Source organism: Sylvia atricapilla, chromosome 6, assembly GCF_009819655.1.
Source record: "Sylvia atricapilla isolate bSylAtr1 chromosome 6, bSylAtr1.pri, whole genome shotgun sequence".
Classification (NCBI taxonomy): Eukaryota; Metazoa; Chordata; class Aves; order Passeriformes; family Sylviidae; genus Sylvia; species Sylvia atricapilla.
The window spans coordinates 47,072,789-47,091,863 of NC_089145.1; the positions used below are offsets into that span (position 1 = coordinate 47,072,789).

A 19,075-nucleotide genomic window follows, 5' to 3' on the forward strand; every position below is an offset into this window, starting at 1 on the left:
TCCAGATGTGTTTTATATAGACTGTTAATTTTGATTTGTAACAATTCATTCTTCATAGTTCATCTCATACCAAAAAGGAAATAACTGTAAGTTAAAGGGTAATTTACTCTCCCTTTGGTCAGGTTTTTTCTTCCACCATCTAGGAAACTAGGACTCGTGCTGTCTTATGAATCCTGACGTGGGAAGCCTTGCTGTAGGTGGAGGAACCAAAGGCTGTCACTGAGTCTGGGGATGGCACAGTAATAACAGCCTGGTGCTTGAGGATCATTATTCTGCTATGGATTATAGCTTTGTTTCTAAGACAAAGATATCTGTACAGAAAATATTTGGTTTCTTTACAATAAAGCTTAGGTATCCTGAGCATATCACAGCCGTGAGCAGTCCCAGAGACACAAACAAGAAGGAAGAGCTGTAAAACCGGCTGCAAGTCCTTTTTCTCCCCTGAGTTCTAAGCTGCCTGGGGGATAAAAACTGCTGCCAGAACAAACTGGATCAGACCCAAGGTGGAGAGCAGGATGAGCCCTGTAATACATTACTTATTTAAATTCTGCCCTCTCAGTGTAACCTCTTTGCTGCTGAGTGCTTCCCTTTATTCTGGAGGGGGCCTCACATTGCTGAGACCTTTGGAAATATCCTGACTGTAGTGCTATAAATAGCAAGTATTTCCCACTGACTAGAACCTGCAGCATAGCAGCAGTCTGATGTGGGTTTGTTTTTCTGCTTCAGGACTATGTAAGTGCTTGTGTCCTCTCTCCACTGAGACAACCCTTCACTTTAGGCACTGGTCCCTCTGCTCACTGTTGAGGAGTGTTACTGAATCTGGCTCACATTCCTGTTCCTTCTGAGATTTTTTTTTTTTTTCTCTAATGAAAGACCTCCCCATAGGCACCTTTCCTATTTTCCCCTCTCTCTTCTCTTATGGCAGGTCTTTTCTTCTCTTCGTGTACTGATTTTTACTGTTTATTAATTTCTGCTCATTCCATTTTGATTCTTCTGCTATTCATTTATCCTGTGCACTATCTTTGCACACTGCTGTGTCTGGATGAGCTTTCAGTCAAGCTTCTTATAACCCCAGAGCTTCTCTTGGCCTTATCTTGCCAAGATGGTGCCTTTCAGTTCCTTGAAACCCAGCTCTAAGAATAAATGCAAATGTGGTTCCCTGCACCTACCAGTGCTTCCCTGAGCAGGCTCTTGACTGATAGCTGACAGCACTCTGTGTTACGGAGTTCAGGAGAGGCCTGTCCAGTAAAAACGGCACAAGAGCAGATACAAAGTCGTTACAGGAGTGAGAATGTGACAATGCAATCCCTAGAAAAAGAACAGCAAGCAAGCACAAACCTGTGTGCCAAGCGTGCCCTCCTCCATCATAAGCAGCACTTAGTGCCCTGCTCAGCACCTTGCTTGGGGACTGGCCAGGATTTAAACCAGGCACCCAACTTCCCAAGTTTGCCCTTGGAGGAAAAAGAGGTTAGAAGTACTTCTTAGGAGGAAACGAACAAAACTGCATTTGGCTTTGATGTTCAAGTGAGGTTAAATCCTCGAGGAGCCTCTCCTCCCTGTTTGGTAATTCGAGCACTTGTTTGTGAGATAAGGGAAGGTGTCAGCTCCAGCAGCATCTGAACTCACACTCTGCTTTGTATGATTTCTGTGCCCTCTTCAGTTTGCTAATCAAAACAAGTTTCCGCTGTTTTTCTTATCCCCGGAGGGTGGAACTATCCTCAGAAAATTAAAGCTCTCTTATCTCTTAATGTGTCATCACAACTAATAGCCTGGGGACTGTAAACAAGTTTAAATATCAAAACAATTTGGCTGGTGATTGTCTGTGATTATGGATTAAGAATACAAAATTTGTGCTTGCTGATATTCAAGGTAGATTGAAAACAAGGAGCCATATCCTCAGCTGATGTAAATGAAGTGGCTGAGCTGAACTGGGGGAGGAAGACTGCTTTATACCAGCTAAGTATCTGATCTTGGGAGGTTTTCAGAAGTTTCCATTCTTGTTTTTCAAGGTGCCAGATAGTACATGACAGCATGGGGCTGATCAGGAGGAGCACTGAGGGCCCCCAGGAGAGCCTGGATGATCCTCCCCTTCTCTGAGTTCCCAGGAGCTCAGATTCTGGGCTGGCTGAGCCCTCCACTTGCAGCCTCTTTGGGGAACTCATAAATAATGACTAAGAGGAGAAATGATTTAATATTACGAAACTTTTTCAAGATCAAGTCAAGGTGCCAGCATATCCAAAACCCGTCAGATATGTCAGGGCAGGTGCTTTGTGAGGGATGTGCTTTGTATCTTTGATGTGACAAACATACTGCAGTAAATTCTCAAACATGCACTTGCTACTGCCTTTTCCAAAGCCCTGCCATCAAGCCATCACCTTTAGATCAGTCACGCTGAGTGAATAAATGCAAAAAGATCTTTTGCTAGAAATGCTTTTCTTGGTTCATTGGACTGTTTGCAATGGCAGTGATGTGCAGCACATTCCCCCAGATTTGGAGAGATGGTAGTGGGTGTATGTCATGGCACAGCTGGATTTAAAACTTTTCATGTTAGTGTGTTCCTCTTTTGGAAATATTTGGGAGGCCTCACTTTTGTTATGGACCATTTTCTGCTGTAGGCTGAATAACCTATTCTTCAAAGAACCCCACAGATGGAAAAGTGAGGCAGAGAGAGAATAAGTGGAATTCATTTAGATATATGGGAAGTCAGCAGAAGTGCAAGGAGATGAATAGTGCAAGGAGTGTCCTAACCACTGAACTGTCCTTGTCTCCCATGTGCAGTGCAGAATACGCAGAATATCTCTTAATGGATAGCTTTTTGGAATACATATCTTTTCAAAGGCTGATGTTAGGTTAATGATGAATCTTACAAAATGAAGTAAGAAAGACATTCATTTTGATGTGGCAGGAAAGTGCTTTCCTAATGAGGTAGTAATTAAATAAAGAAGGATAGTTATTTAAAAAAATGAAAAATTAGTGTTCTCTAGCCCTCCTATATCAGTTCTAGCAGTGGTTCTGGGTAAGGAAAAGGAATGTTTCTGTCAAACATGAAGTACCACCAGAAAAATATAAAAGGAAAAATGTGTCATAAGAATTATAAAAAATATTAAATAATGTCAAATAAATGAAATCAGTTTCTAGAAGAGAATAATAATGACTGAGAAAAGGTACCCAGAAAGCCAGATGACTTTTTTATTTTCTTAATTGGGGTAATTATACTAAAGCTGACAGCAAGTATTTCCCCAATGGCAAAAAACACCCACAAACCCCAGCCAGCAAAAATACTGCTCTCAGCATGAGATCTGTGAAGGTTAAAGGCTTGAGTCTGCCATTAGGAGAGTGCTACTTTTCTCCCAAGGTCAGTCCTTACATATGGAGAAGTAATTTTGATTCTGGTCTCCTCACTGTACAAAGTCAACGCTTACCTTGATTTCAACAGTGCTATATTTGGCAAAGTACTGATATAATTGTATTTGGTCCCAGTCATGTCCTGTTTGAATGTTAAACTTCTCTTAATACCAAGCCATTGTGTGCTCCCTCTTGTATCTTAGGGAGTGTATAAAATAGAGAGCAGCACACACTCGCTGGAGCAATCCCTGCAGGGAAACCTGTGCTGCCAGTGCCCATATTATATGTGTTGGGGAGGTTTTACTTCGCACCAGCTTTTGTCTGGATCCCTACTCCCATGGTCTGAAAACACTTTTTTGGGTGTAGTTTCATCCAAAGAAGATGCAGTTTATGCGGTCCCAGGATGCACCATAGCATGAGCCAAATACAGCACATGGGCACATAGAAATGACCTCCAACAAATCACACTGGGCATCAGCCCATGTGTAAACCCTCAGCTGCTGATGCCCCCTTGTCGTTCATCATGTTCCAGCCACCAGCTTCTCTGTACATATTTCATTGCATCACACTGAGGACTTCTCCCTCAGTTAAGGGACAGACAGAAATAACCTGACTGATTCACGTCACCTGAATTGAAACCACCCACTATCTCCTTGATAATAAGTACAACTTGCAAAGAGGAAAGATGTGATTGTACACCCTCAGATCAAGATCAGAGACTGTGCAGCCCAAGGACTTTTGCCTTTCTCATTAGCCAGTAATGGGTGCCTGGGAGAGACTTTAATAATAAGGCAAAGATGTGGTGGTACTTCCTCAGAATAATTTCTTAGCTTACAGAATATTCACAGCTCAAGGATTTGCTAAGCCAGAGGCTTTGTCTCTATATCTAATAGCTTTTGATATGTCTCCTTCGTTTGTGAATTATTTAGCTACTTTTTAGATTGATGTTAATTTTAGGATCTAGCATTCTGCAGGAGAGAATTTGATATTGACTTCGTGCTGCACAGTTTATCAAGAAAAGAACAGGGATGTTAATAACAGGAGATCAGATGCTGTCTGAGCCCCCATGCTGCCTCTGCTCACATTAATCCTGGACTCAGGATTTCCTAGTGCATGTGGTGTAGGGTCACTGTACCAAACTGAAGAGTGCCAGTGGCTGCAGAGCAAAGCCTCCCCAGCTGGGCCTCTGCACCACTCTGTGGGTTTTTGGTGTGAATGGGAAACTCTGCCCAAACCGCGGGATGCAGAGTCAAATTGTACCTTCTCTGGCTTTTTTCAAGAAAGGCTTGACCCACAAGATGCTTGGGCATGATCATATTTCTGTGGGAACCAGAGTGCTGAATCAAGAGTGTTCAGCTCTTGTGGGAACCAGCCAGAAAGAATTTCACTCTCCCCTCAAATTCTTGCATTACAGGCCTGGAATTTTATCAGACTACATTTGTAATCCTACTTGATTTCTCAAATAAACAGTGAAATGCAAACAGTTGGCCAGAGGGAAAACTTTCCAGTTACTGAAGGGGAAAAGAACACAATATCCAAATGACTCATGGCTCTGTGGGTGAAGTAATGGCTGCATGTCATAGCCTAGGATGTGGGTTTGTGGTCTGATGCCACATGGAGTGGATGCACTTAGGTTGTGATGTTAGTGTAAATAGCTTTGGTAGGAACTCTCCTGTGATTTCCCAGAGACAAGTTGCTTGTTAAGATACCACTGACTGCTCAGTGACAATTAACAAGATAGGGAGGACTCACACCAGGTGCAGCCAAACCCTCCTCTGGATCCCAGCTGGGGTAAATATGACAAAACCCTTCTGATGCTAGAAGAGAGGTGCTGCAGGAAGAGCTGGAGATACCTGTGGCTGAAGGCACTCTGGAGACAGAGTTTCTGAAGACTGGAAGGGAATCTGGAGAGGGACAGCAGGAGCCTGTAGGTACCTGATGCCTGTGAAGTTTTGCTTTCCTGGGGCAGGGTGGATGATAATCTCTGATGTTTGATGCTCTGATGTTTGATGCCCCTCGCCTTCATGCCCCCTGCTCCCACTGATTGCTGTCTGCTGTGGGTACTCAGGTTTCTGACCCCCTTGTTATTTTTTCCTCTGACCCATTGGTTACAATCAGACAAGACATGTAAATGCTAATGCAAATTAAGTACAAAGGCCTCTGCAGAGCCTGACTTCTACCTTACTTGCCAATAATCACTTGTACCTGCTGGGAATCAAACACTTCTAGGAAGTTGCCAGCAGTCCCTCTCTGTCCTATATAGGAACAACTTGCAGATGTACAAAAATACCGGTTGTTTTGTCTGAATCCTCAGTTCTTCCTCTCAGTCTCTCCATTTTGGGATTTCTCCCATTGTTTTCCATCCTTTCAGTACTCTGGCTGCTGCTCTGTGGCTGTGCAGTGCAGGAGCAGCACAGAGGGGCTGCAGGTCAGGACTTTCCTCTGGTGATAGCTGCTGGAGGGGATGTGCCCACAGAGCTGGTGGCCAGCCCTTGGGGAGCCCTCACCACCCTGCATGTATGCCCTGCCTGGGAGGCACTGGTTTTGCTCTGAGTTCATGGAGACAGGAATGAGGGTCCACTGAAGGACCAAATCAAATCCTTTTAGGCAGAGTTGTTGGGGAACAAATTTTTTTTTTCCTACATCCTACCCACTGCTTTCTGCTGCAGAAATATGAAGGGATATGGGGTTTGTAGCTTAGAAGACAGCAGCAGGGCTTTGCCTGAACCCAGATCTTGGCAGATCAGTTGGCATTGGGAGACCAGCCAACCTTTTTCAGTTTTCTGGGACACTCTGGTTTGCCCATGTGATTAAAATTTGCAGTGTTAGATAAACACAGATAAGAATGTATCCATTTCTAATTTGAACAATCAGATGTTTACCCATTTTGGGAAGACCAAGGGAGCTTCTTTGTTTGCGGCTTCAGCTGTGCTGGGAGTCAGGGCTTGTCCCACATTTAAGAATCTTCTTTTTTTAGGCTGGGGCTGTTGCTTGGGAAATGGCTGTATTCTCCCTGCAGGCAGATCAATACATTTCAGCTCACTGCACCGCAAGTAACTTTTCATCGTACATTAAGAACGAGGAAAATAAAAGCCAAGATGGATGTTATTTTGGTTTTGCTTTTATTTTGAATTATTTATTAAGAAGTCACTGCTGTCTTCCTTCTCATCGGGAGACAGAATGCCTTTCTCTTTAATGATTTTTTTTCCCAGTAAAGAAGAAGCAAGGTCTTTCCAGTTTTATTTCCTTCACTTGCTTCTTGGAACTGAAGTGTAAATATGGGGTCTCCACAGCATGGCAAGATGATCTCCTGCAGTCCCAGGGCAGGCAAAGTCCCCACTGATGCTGGAGAAGCACACCTCATGCTACATTTGTGACCAGTTTTATAATGACATAGCAGCTGAGTTATGTGTGCTAGGAGTGATTGCTGGCACGTAAGCAATATTCCTTTTCAATAAGGATTCCTTTAATTCCTTTAATAAAATGTATTATGGGGGAAAAATTCTGCTGTTGGCTCCATTATTAATATGAGTTTCTATACTCACACTAATAATCCATTCTGATGTTTTTGTTCCTAAATCTAGGTTATTCTGAAGGGGAGGATAAAGAAACTGGCCACCAAGATGGTAATCACTAGTGGAAATGAAGAAGATAAAGGCAGTCAAGAAAAGGAAAGCAAAGAAGAAACCATCTTGGCAATGCTTGGAATTATTGGGACAATTCTGAACCTCATTGTGATCATTTTTGTGTATATTTATACAACGTTGTAAACTAGAAGGCATGCACATAGACCAGATAAAATGGCCATTAAGAGTGACAACAAACATTGCTGACTATTGACAAGTTCTTTAATCAGAATTGACTCTGTATTATATTAACACATCATAAAAACACTGCCTGAAGGCAGCGAAGACTGAAGCACAATTAATTTAACAAGACTTTTTCACACAGTAATAAGCTTAACTCTTCTCTCCTGCCCTCTCCCTTTCAGTTTGGTTTTCAGTTTGGGGGAGAACGACTGCAGTTATATAAGTTGTAGCTTTGAAGAAATCCACCTGGGATAGGTTGTTTTAACACAGCTGAAAAAAAAAAAAAAAAAAAAAAGGAAAAAAAAAAAAAAAGAAAGAGGAAATAAAAAAGAGAAAGGAAAAAAAGGAAAAGAAAGAAACTGTACACTATATATAATTAGAAATGTATGCTGTATACTCGCAAAGATTGAACTCAAAGATAGCTTCATAGCACAGATCACGTGTCTGTTAGGTCAAATGGGTTTTTCTCTTGGTTTTTGCTTTTACTTACATTGGATCCGACAAGCTTTTTATTTAGAATGAACATATGGTGCAATCATGAAAAAAACAATTCCATTGAGCAAGGTCTGCCTAAACCTGATAAAATGTTGGGAGAAATACATTACATGGTTATTTTTCCTTTCTCATTTGCTTAACATCTGTGTCTGTTCATACCAATGTTTATAAATATATATTTTTAATAAATGTGCTATATTTTTAGCATGAACCAAATATTTGGAGACACTTGTATTCATGCAGCTAAATTTTGTTTGATGAAGTGCCCCTTTTGACAATGGATGTTATTTTTCTCGGCAATTATACAGCGGTCTTGTTTGCAGCCCTCTCACTGAGGTCTCAAGCAAGCTCACATCATGCTCACATGCATGACTTGAAGTTGGAATGTCAGCTGAAAAGCATTGCTGCTTAATATGGGAAATAGCAAAACATTGTAAGGTGACCTTTGGAGACTGGTTGCAGAAAGAAGGCTCTCTTTATAGTTAAAAAAAGAAAAAGCGAATGAAAGGAATACTGAGGCGTCTCACAAAATATTGCAAAATTCATAGAATTTATGGCTTTCAGAATCTGGTCACGCTCTCTAAGTACTTGTGCTGAGAGAAGTGAGCAGAGGTCTATAGTTGAAAAGAGAAATTTATAGAACCTATAGTGAGGGGCTTAAGTGAAATCCAGATTGTAAATACAGAGTGTATTTTAAATGTGAGAATCATTAACTGTTTACGCTTCTCTGACATGTGCTTTAACTGAGTTGCAGTGAAAGTGCAGTGCAGTGAAATTTTCTGACTTGTGTTTTTGACAGGAATGTGCAATGATGATGATCACCATTTTTCTTCAGAGTTCAGTACCTATAAATATACAAAGCATTAAAAATATAAGACCTCAATTCTGCCTCAAGCTGCCTAAGTACATTGCCCACTAACTCTGATATATCCTCTTAAAAATAGGTCAATGAATTGTTTACTGACTTGTGGTTTGGATTGCATCCTCAGGTGCGCAAGGAATATTGGTATTGAAGTTAGCTAGAACTGTGAAAATTTTGACCCTAGAGTCTCATCAATTTTAGTGATCAGACCTGGCCCTCTGTAATCAATAATGCGTTTTTCACTGTTTTTGAGGGTCTAGGAAAGATCTCAAAAATACAGAATTCCATATAGGATATAAAAAAAAGCCTGAGGGGCACCTTCCATAAGCAGAGGTGTTTAGTCTCTTATGGGACCATACAGTCAATAACAAAACCATTAAGGGTAGAAATAAGGTCAGTAAATAAATTACAATGAACTCCAATATGAAGACTGAAGGAAAGCAGAGCAAAAATAATCTCTTGTTAATGAAAACATGACAGGGTGAGAGAGGTGAGGAAATGAGCACAGATTTGAAGTAGAAAACAGCACAGAAAGCCAGTGCCATGCATGCCAGCACGGCAGAGGAAATATTTGTGTTTGCAGTGCTAGTAGAGCTGCAGGTCTCAGAGAGGACAAGAAACAGTAGTGGTGCAGGACAGTGTAGCTCAGTGAAAATGATCTTATTTTTTAATTTATAATTATCTATTGATAATTCTAAGGAATCAGCAAGCTCTACTTTTTGATCATCCTCATAGCTAAAATATATTTTACTCCACTAGGCATTTTTTCTTCTGTTTAAACTACTGCTGCTCACAGCCTGTGGCTTTGAGCACCTGCACATGCTCCAGGCACCAGTCTAACTTCAGGCACCCCCTTTCCTGCCAGGATCTTCTCTGCAGATATTTCTCTTTAACTTCCCCTTCTCCTTTTTCAGCAAACACCACAGCAATCTGCCCGAGGCTCGTGCTCATCTTCTATAGGGGCAGCCTCTGAGTCAAAAGATGAAGTCTCATGCCAGATACTTTGCCTCCCTCTGCATCAAATGGAAATACCTGTCATCTTCTTGTGGGCATGAAGATGCTTGATGAATCAGATTTCATGAGGGGTTCCACTATTATTACAAATTAAAGCACTGCTTTAGAAAACAGCATAGGACACCTCACCTACTAAAGTAAAGAAGGAACTTTTGCTGCTCAGCACAGTTGCACTTATTCAGACATGAGCCAGAACCTTCAACAAGACAGGTATGACAAATAGCCCAAATAAGCTGAAATGGTGGATCAAGAACCTAGCAATTCCATGTTTTCTCTGCTGTACTTTGCCTGTTAGTCTTGATGTGGGCAGTGTGTCCAGGTGTACTATCACCCCAGCAGCTGTGTGCAGTGTGCTTTGCCACAGGACTTCTATTCCTCTGGAATAGGAAGACAGGCTTATCCCATTCCATAAAAAATTTTAACATTTAATATTTTAATTTTACAGGTTTCTGTTCACAGGTATTTCTAGAAGTATCCTGGGGCAATTTCTTCTTAAGTAGATTCCTTAAGTATTCATTTAAATAAAAATGAAGAGTTTCCTTTGAGGGCAATTTCTTTACCTTTCATTTGGTATTCATGAACGCTGATAGGGGGAAAGTATGTTTTCAAGAATGACAGTGGAAGAGGAATATTTTATACAGGGATCTGAAGGTGTGCCTTCCCAGGCAGCTGTGGGCAGGCCTGCTCTTGGCTCAGTGACAGCTGGAGCCAAATTACCCTCATGCTTTTATTTACGTGAGCAGTTTTCAGCATGCACCTATAAGAAATATTCAACTAAGTAATATATATATATCTCATGGATACCTTATAGTCAGTAACTGCTCCATAAACTGTTGAATGAAACTTCTCATTACAAGAGTTGAATGGTAAACCTGCTTTGACAAGGAAAAATCCAACACTCTTACTTTTGGCTGAACTTTTATGTAATGCAAAATTTCCCAAGTAAATTTTTAAAAATGAAGTATTCGTCCATTAGTGACAGGAACTTTCATCTTTGCTTTTGAGTAGAAGGAAATTAATATCCAATATCATAATGAGATACTGAAGGATCACCTTTTGCTTCAGGCAACTAAGAATACAATTACATACCATGTGTAGTTTGATGGTCTTTGTCATGGGAATGAAAAATATTTTCATGAGGTGAGAGGAAGACAACTCTGTCCCCATTAGTATCTGTTGTGTTAGCTGGTGCATACAAAAGACTCTCAAGAAGGGAGAAGATAAAACTATGCACACAACAGGATCAGGAGACAGAAAACAGACAGGTTACTGCCCTCCAATCTGGTTCTTAATGCTGCATTGAAAACTCGACATCTCAGGAGCCACATCCTTGTACAGGAATGTATCACCCTGCGTGTTGGCTGCCAGGGCAGTCCTTGCAGTCTGTACCTTCTGCCCCTTCCACCTGCACCTCTGCAGCAGTGTGTGGTTCATTGTGCCTGAGGAGAGTTTGACCACAAACCCAGCCTGGCAGCCTCTGTTTTGTTTTACTGAGGTGTAGCAATGTACTATGGGCCTGAGTTTCATTATTTTAAGGACAGTCAGTAATCATCATCATGTTACTCTCTGATAAACTTGAGGATACTTCACTTTGTGAATTCCCAGACAAATCCTCCCCCTGGCCTACAGGTAAAATTGTAGTTCAGTAGGCATCAAAATACAGAAGACTTCAGTTACATCACAACCAGATTTCAGTATGAAGCACTGCTTAAGTCCATGGGTCTTGTATTTCCATTTAATCTATACTCTGGAGCTCATCCCAAATGTCCCAAGATCTCATCTGTGTAAAGAGGTCTCGTCTCTTCTGAAAAAGAATTATCATTTATGTGTGAATTATGGCATATGCAGAGAACTTTGCCCATAGAGGGAAAGGATAAAAATTAACTGAATTAAAACTCCAGGAATACAGGGCTTTAGAATTTACTAATTAGTTCGAGGTCTAGCCAGAGTACTTCATTTCTGGATAGCCAATATTTTGGAGAAAAGATATTATTGTTCCTTGGAAAGTTTCTGGAAGAAATATGTCTAATTGAAAGAAAGAACCTCATTGAAAATATTTCAGCAGCAGTCCTCCAAAGAAAGCGCTGACCAGGACTGCTTCCCAAGAGAACTGTTTGGCAGCCCAGGAACAGAGCACACACATATGTAAGCACCTCTTGTTTACTTACAGGCTTTGTCTTCTTTGGAACAAAATGCACAGATTTACAAATTTATGAAGTAGCACATTATGCAACATCAACAACAAAAACCATCTGTTTACCTTTATTTCCAGCAGATACACTGCAGACACCCCACAGAACCTGTACAGCTTCCATGCCTAGCTGTGTGTTTTGGAGGCTCATCCCAGAAGGTCTTACAAACTCAGCGTAGCTTTCTTTCCCCACCACTGACCCAAGGGAAACAAAACCTATTCAGTGTGGAAACCTCCACACCAGACTGAAATCCCACATGCTTCCACATGCATTTATCTGCATATGGACCATCTGGTATCCAGTAAGGCTTTCCTTGTCTCAGGCATTAGGTTTGCTTTCCTGCATTTCACCTGGGGACTCAGACGGTGAAAGGCAATTTGACGAGCTGAAAGCACCCAACTGTTTCCAATGATCCAGCTTTACCTGGAGCTGTCACCTGAGTGCCAGGTGCACGGCACACCACACACCATCCTCCTTGTGTGGTCCCACACTGACACAGCCTCCATGACACCCAGGGGTGGGGCTGGGCTGTAACTGGCCCACACAGCCGAGACAGTGTGCAGGAGAAAGTGTTCTGTGCAAAAGCCTGGGTCCCAAGGCAAGATCTGCAAAGTGAAAGGACATCCTGCCTTGTAAAGGCACTTAGCTATGCCCACTGGGATCCCTTCTTCTGCAACCAGTCCCAGTTTAGCTGAAGGTGACCCGTGCACCACCCTGAGCCTCTTGTGGCAGCCCCAGAACTTCCTTCCCCCTGAGGGAAGTGAACAGCTCTGGACTTTCCTAATCTCCTAGAATAGGGAACCATGTCACTCTTGCAAGGCAGAAATAGCAGCAGGAGCATCCATTTCTGGCTGACAAGGACAAGGCCACCTGCCTAGGGCACTGATGGAAACCCTTTTCCTGCCCATCATTCCTCGTAGCCTGGGAAATGCAAGTTAATTACCTGGGCTCCAGGCTCTTCTTCACAGACTCAGTCACCATTTAGACTGAGGCAGACTTCTTTTATGAGGCAGACTTCTGAGCCACATCTTCAGAAACATTAAATACCATGAAACCTTAATCTGGCCTTGATATCAGGAAGGTGTCACCATAGAAGCCTTGGCATTGTCAGTCTCTGTCAACAAGATGTTAAGGGACACATATTAGCAAGGGACACCATATGAGAGCCTTGGGCAGCCAGAGGTAATGCACTGTGGCTGCTTTCCCCAACATTTACCTTCTTGAGGAGCAGTGGTATTATGGTGGATTGATATTGGTGGTGGGTAAATGTAATAAAATGTTTGTGTAGCAGGGCGTGATTTCTCACCTTTATTTCCTGCAAACTTAACGGGAAAGGCTTTATAAATAATTCTGGCTTTGTCAATTTAAAATATGGATTAAAATTTACTATATATGTTTTCAAATTTTAATGTGCTGCTTCTTTTTCCCCCCCTTATCAAACAACTCAATTTTAGTTTTGCAGGTGCTATTCTTCTTTCTTTAATAATGGTGGCTTATGCAAAAGCATTGGTACTGGATGCAAAAGAGAGGAATGAAGATTATATTGTCAGTGTTGTGTTATTCTGTTCTTGTGAGCAGGAAAAGACAGTCAGTAGTTTTCTTTGCATCGAGTGCACACAGTTAGCAGTATTTTAATTATTTGATATCATTATTTCTGGAATTCTGTGGGACAAAGTTCCATCACTTAGAGCAGTGCATATTCAAACAAATGTCAGCAAACTGAGAAGTATATGAAATGTTTGCATTAGCTAAAAGAAAACCATATCAGACATATACATTTTGAGCAGATTCAAACTCAAAGTGAGACCACACAACTATCATTCTTATACCCCTGCTGACATTGTATAATACACACCAGGACATAATTTAGAAGCTTACTCTGCTAAGACTATTCATGTACATAACTCAGATTAAGGGGCTAAGTTCCTTTACAGTTAATATGCATATGAATATGTATTTGCAGGTTTGGGGCATTACTTGACAGTTAGATGACAATTCAGCTGTAGCAAAAAAGCAGCTAATCAGACAGGGAAAAATAAGAAATTTCCTGTACAATGAGCTATTTCTCTTTGTCTCATTGGCCTTATTTTCAGCTGATTGTTCTCAGACTGCGTGATTGATAAGAATGATGCTAAAGCCTGCCTAAACAATGAAAGAATAAACACCATAGAGGAATATTAAATCTGCATTTTCTATCAGAAACTAAGCATTTCCCTAAATGGCTTTAAAAAAAAAATCTCAGAACTAAATGTTTTACATTTTCCTTTATGTTTCACCATCAGCCAACACACTATTTCTATTTGATTGTATAATAATATTTATGTAGTTTCACTGAGCTGTGCAAACACCAGCAAATGGATTTTGTATCCTTTGTTGATTTTTAAGTTTTATGAGCCTCTTTTCAGTACATACCCATCTCCTGTTTTAAAGATCACGAAGAGAAATATACCACATCCTAAAGTACTATACAATTATGCAAACCTCACTACAAGCTTAGATTGAAAGCATATGACCATTTACACAAAACAGGGGTGTTATTTCTTGAGACTGTTCATATGGCCCAAGTGACCCTGATATGGTGCTGCATAAAATATTAGATTCTTTTAGTTTTGGAAAAAAAAAAGAGTCCAGCTGTGAAACTCCTTGAAACAGCCCATTGCACTCTATTTGCAATTTACAGAGCAAGGCAAAAAATCTGATGAGCACAGACAATGCTCAGCTCCTGGCTGACCTTCTCCCATGGGGCAGCAGCCCCAGGTGTACCCTGACAGACCAAGTGCTCAGTGCCCTCTACACTTGATGAAAGGAAGTAATAGTCAAGTCATTAACATCCCAAAATTTGAAGTGTCACTATTTCCTCTCTGCTTTCATTGGTCTAGACAAAAAACCACCACCAAACAGTAGTCTAACATAAAACAGAAAAGCAGCCAGTGATTTCTTAAGGTGCTCCTGAATGTCTGTCCTCAAATTACATCTTTTTAGAGAAGTGTCCCCAGGAGCTGTGTAGAGCCCTTTGCAGCACCTGGTACAATCCTCAGCCCCAGAAGTCATCACTGCTTTGACTCAAGTGGCCTGAAGAGGCTTCCTAAAAATGACCATGCCAATTCCCTGGAGGATGTTGTGTGATGCTGTAATCCCTTACTCTCCATATTTTCCTGCATGTGCACTTTCCAATAGAATAGGACAGGACAGGACAGGACAGGACAGGACAGGACAGAACAGAACAGAACAGAACAGAACAGAACAGAACAGAACAGAACAGAACAGAATAGAATAGAATAGAATAGAATAGAATAGAATAGAATAGAATAGAATAGAATAGAATAGAATAGAATAGAATACTTTAGTTGGAAGAGACCTACAGTAACCATCTGGACTGTCCAAAAGCTAGACCACATTACTAAGGGCACTATCCAAATGCCTCTTAAATACTGACAGGTTTAGGACATCAACCACCTCTCTAGGAAACCTATTGCAGACCTATTCCAGACCACACTCTTGGTAAAGAAATGTTTCTCAATGCCACCTCTGGATCTCCTCTGATGCAGCTTTGGACACCATTCCCAGACCATACATCACTGGATCCCAGGGAGAAATGCTTAGTCCCTTCCTCTCCACTTTCTCTCCCCAAGAAACTGTAGAGAACAATGAAATCCTCTTTCACATTCTTTTTCTAGAAACTAGACAATCACAAAGTCCTTATCCAGTCCTCATAGGAGCTGTCGCACTTCTTGGTAGAGTTTGAAAAGGGAGCACCTTTCTGTATGTGTATTCCCCAGGCTCCTGCCACCTCCATGCGACAGGGTGGATGGGAGGACCACAGATGAAGGCCTGGGTATCCAGCTAAGAATCTTCTTCCCTAAAATTTGATTCTCTTTGGTTTGAAACTCCCAGATGGTTTAAGGATAGTTTTTAAGTGCAGCTCAGCTTTTAAGAGTCACTTAAGAGTCTTACTTGACTTGTGAGCACTTCCATGACACAATGTTGTAAGAATTGCAGTAATGGCATGTTTCATCCACAGTGCCTGGAGTTCTCACAAATTCTTCATGGAATTGCTAGGATATTCCCATCATCTCAGAGACTGAATGAGGCACAAAACTAACAATCAGAATAGAATCATAGAATGGTTTTTGTTGTAAAGTCATTTCATTTCAACTCCCTCTGCCACGGGCAGGGACACCTTTCACTAGACCAGGTTTCTCAGAGCCCCACCCAACCTGTCCTTGAGCACTTCCAAGGATGGATCATCCACAGCTTCTCTGGGCAACTTGTTTCAGTTCTTCACCATTCTCACAGTAAAGAATTCCTTCCTATCTGATCTGAAACTTGCCCCTTTCCAGTTTTCAGTGGAGGCACTTAGCTCCCCAGACCCCACCCTGCTGTCCATCCCCTTGAGAGGTGTAGGAAGAGAGGCTGCCATCGAAGACTGAGGGAATAAAGTTGTTGAGTACCTCAACCTTCTCCTCATCCATTACCAGCTTTCCAGCATTGCTTATCAGGGGCATGACACCTTCTTTGACTTTCACTAGTAGAGGTTAGTAATTTCAATTGATTCAAACCTTGTTGCTTGTCTGAAAATAAAGCATTCTTACAACATTAGTGGCAAAAGTAGAATTCTTTTGATGCCATGAAACCTGAGGAGGATAAAGATCTCATGTTATTAAAATACCATAATTAATACCAGCTGAAATTCATTTTTAGTTCTGAGACATCTCTGCAATTGTCAAATGAGCTCAAAATTTTTGCATAACTTTCCATCATTTTGCAGAATAAAGGAAAAAAGCCTGAAAACAGTGATCCTTGTGCTGCAATTCCACTGCCTGGAGACTAAATAAAGAAATCAATAGGCATGCAGAGTGTTCCTCTGTTAGTCCATTCTTGGTTTCCAGAAGGATGCACTGAAATGTGGCTCAACAGTGAAACAGAATCTGACTGGTACTTTCCAATATCCTTTCAGATCAGTATATTTTTATTTATAGTCTTGTTCCCTGTACAGAGGATGAGTACCCTTCCTTTCAACCAGATGGTTTCCTCCTTCTGTGTGTCTTTTTCCTCACCAAGTCCTGCATGATAGCATTGTTGATATTTCATTGCTGAGAAGTAGTTTTAACAAAAGGAATTTAATAGCCCAGTTGTAGGAATAAAACATATCTGTATCAATCAATTCAAGCTCCACAGACCAAAATGTATAGAATTTTATAAGAATTAAGAACTTCTTAGAAGCCATGATTTCCTGAGGAGTGGTAGAAGCAGAAGGATACACAGCATCTATCCAAAAGCTCTTTGAAAACTACCTTGAAAACTTGTAACATTTTTACGCAGAAGTTAAATATATCAGTTCAATTCAGTGTCTTTTCTTCGGTAAGATTTTTTTTTCATTTCATTCACGTACACACAGGGTGGTGTTTCCCAGCTATCAGTCCAGCCTTTGTTGAAGTTACACGACTGGAGCCGAAGGTACAGTCTAGCTCCCAGGGCTGAATCCAGCAGAGCATTTATATTCATAATTCTGTCCAAAAAAGTGCATGGTCCTCTTGCCTTTCTGGGCAATCCATAAGCTTGAAAGTAAGGATGTGCTTAATTGCTTCACTGGAGCAGGGCACTGTCCTGCAGCCGTGCTGAAACACTCAGTCCATTTTGCTTTTTAGGGAGGTTATTACTGCTTGAAAGAGGTATTTCTTTGAAATAGAAGGGAACAAATGTCCCAGAGCACTCATTCATTTCCCTCTCAGCCCCTTTTCTCCCTTCTGCAACTCCCATCTTGTTTCCTGGCTCATACCATCAGCCTTGTCCATTCCTTACAAAACATCGTAGCTAAACAGTCTTGCTTAAATGGCTAGCTCTCTCTGCTTTATGTGCCTCAGACTCAAACTGAGAACCTCTTCCTTGCCCAAGGCTCTATTTTATCTTCTGATCCCATTTCAATCACCAATGTCACCAGCTATGCTGAGCATCATCATTTCCCACAGCCAGAACAGCTGTGGGCTGTTCCTATGGTATACCTGCCATGCTTTGCCTTTTATACCACCTCTGCTCCTTCCCTCACTTAAAGCTTGCCAGAAATACCTCCCCATCACATAGTGGTAATACAGCTACCCCTCAGCAGAGCTTTTCTGGCTAGGAGAAAAAAAGGCTGGTGAGTGAGACCCAGTACCAGGGCAACAGCAGAGAGGACTCTGCAGCGTGATATAAGCTACCAGAACTTCTTGGACTGAAGTGCAATCACCAGAGCCTGTGGTGAAATACTTTGAGCCATGAAAGAAGATCAGTATACAGGAATCTGACTGAATGCTGCAATCAGTGCTGCATTGCAAGGACGGTATAAAATCCCTTCCTTACACACTTTGGTTAATAGAGAAAGAGATGAAGGGTGGAGATGCCAGAGTCTCTTATAATGAGGCCTCTGAGATTTTTGATAAAGCTGCTTAGAAAGAAAAAAGCACTTTGGTTTATTATCTGGTACAATCCCATTCTTCTGCAGTGCTAGTCTTACAGAACTAGTGATGGTGATCAAGCTGATTTCATGCTCACAAGGTTGCAGCTAATCTGACTGAACCTTTACAGCAGTCTCTAAAGAAGTTGGTGCCCTAAAAATCTGCCTGTTTGTGATTCTGTATGGATTTTGAGCTTTTTTTTTTTTTTTTTTGTTCCAGAGGGTTGGAAAAGCTCTAGAAGACACAGGCAGATCTGTGGTTGCTCCTGTGCTCTTACCTGCTCCGTTACAGCAGATGTGGCTGTGCTGGTGGTGAAGAGGAGGTGGCACCAGGCGAGTGCTCTCCATGAGGGCAGCATGGCTTTGTGAGCAAACACACACCCCTCAAGATGACTAAGAGCAGGCTTCAAGGAAACATGGGAAAAACAGCAGGGAAGCATGAATCATCCGTGAAATGTCAGTTTGCATGTGTCCTTATCTAGAATGCAATTATTTTTATACACATGTTTAATTAATTTTTCTTTGTGTTTCCTCTGGGATGACATTTGTTGTCATTGTCCTTGCTGGGTATGTCAACACACTGTTGCACTGTCAGTGACTGCTTTGGCAGAGGGAAGCCCTTGAAGTTAGTGTGGCTGCCCCTAAAGGCAGTCTGAGCTGGAGACAACACCCTGAAGGTAATCTGTGACAATAATTATATTGTGTTCTTTTGCACAGCTCTGTCCTACACCTGTGTCTGAGCCCAAAGCTAATGGTCAGGGCAGAGCCAGAGATGTTTCAGCTTTGGGACTGTCTGAGCTGACCCTGGCCTCCCCTGGCTGCAGAGAGACAGAAACCTGCCACATGAGCATCCTGCCCATCAGAGCAGCCTGGGGAAGGGCAGCCACATTAGGGGCAGAACTGAGGTGCTGATGAAGCCTCTGTG

General features: G+C 41.7%; 1 protein-coding gene across 1 annotated transcript in view; it reads left to right on the forward strand.

Moving 5' to 3' along the window:
- Nucleotides 1–7,484, forward strand: part of TUNAR (TCL1 upstream neural differentiation-associated RNA) — a 61,816-nt gene extending 54,332 nt beyond the window's left edge. Inside the window, exon 3 of the mRNA XM_066321827.1 lies at nt 6,930–7,484. Coding sequence (XP_066177924.1) covers nt 6,930–7,115 — 186 coding nt within the window. The 3' untranslated portion in view covers nt 7,116–7,484. The remainder of the gene's footprint in view (nt 1–6,929) is intronic.
- The last annotated feature ends 11,591 nt before the right edge of the window (nt 7,485–19,075 follow it).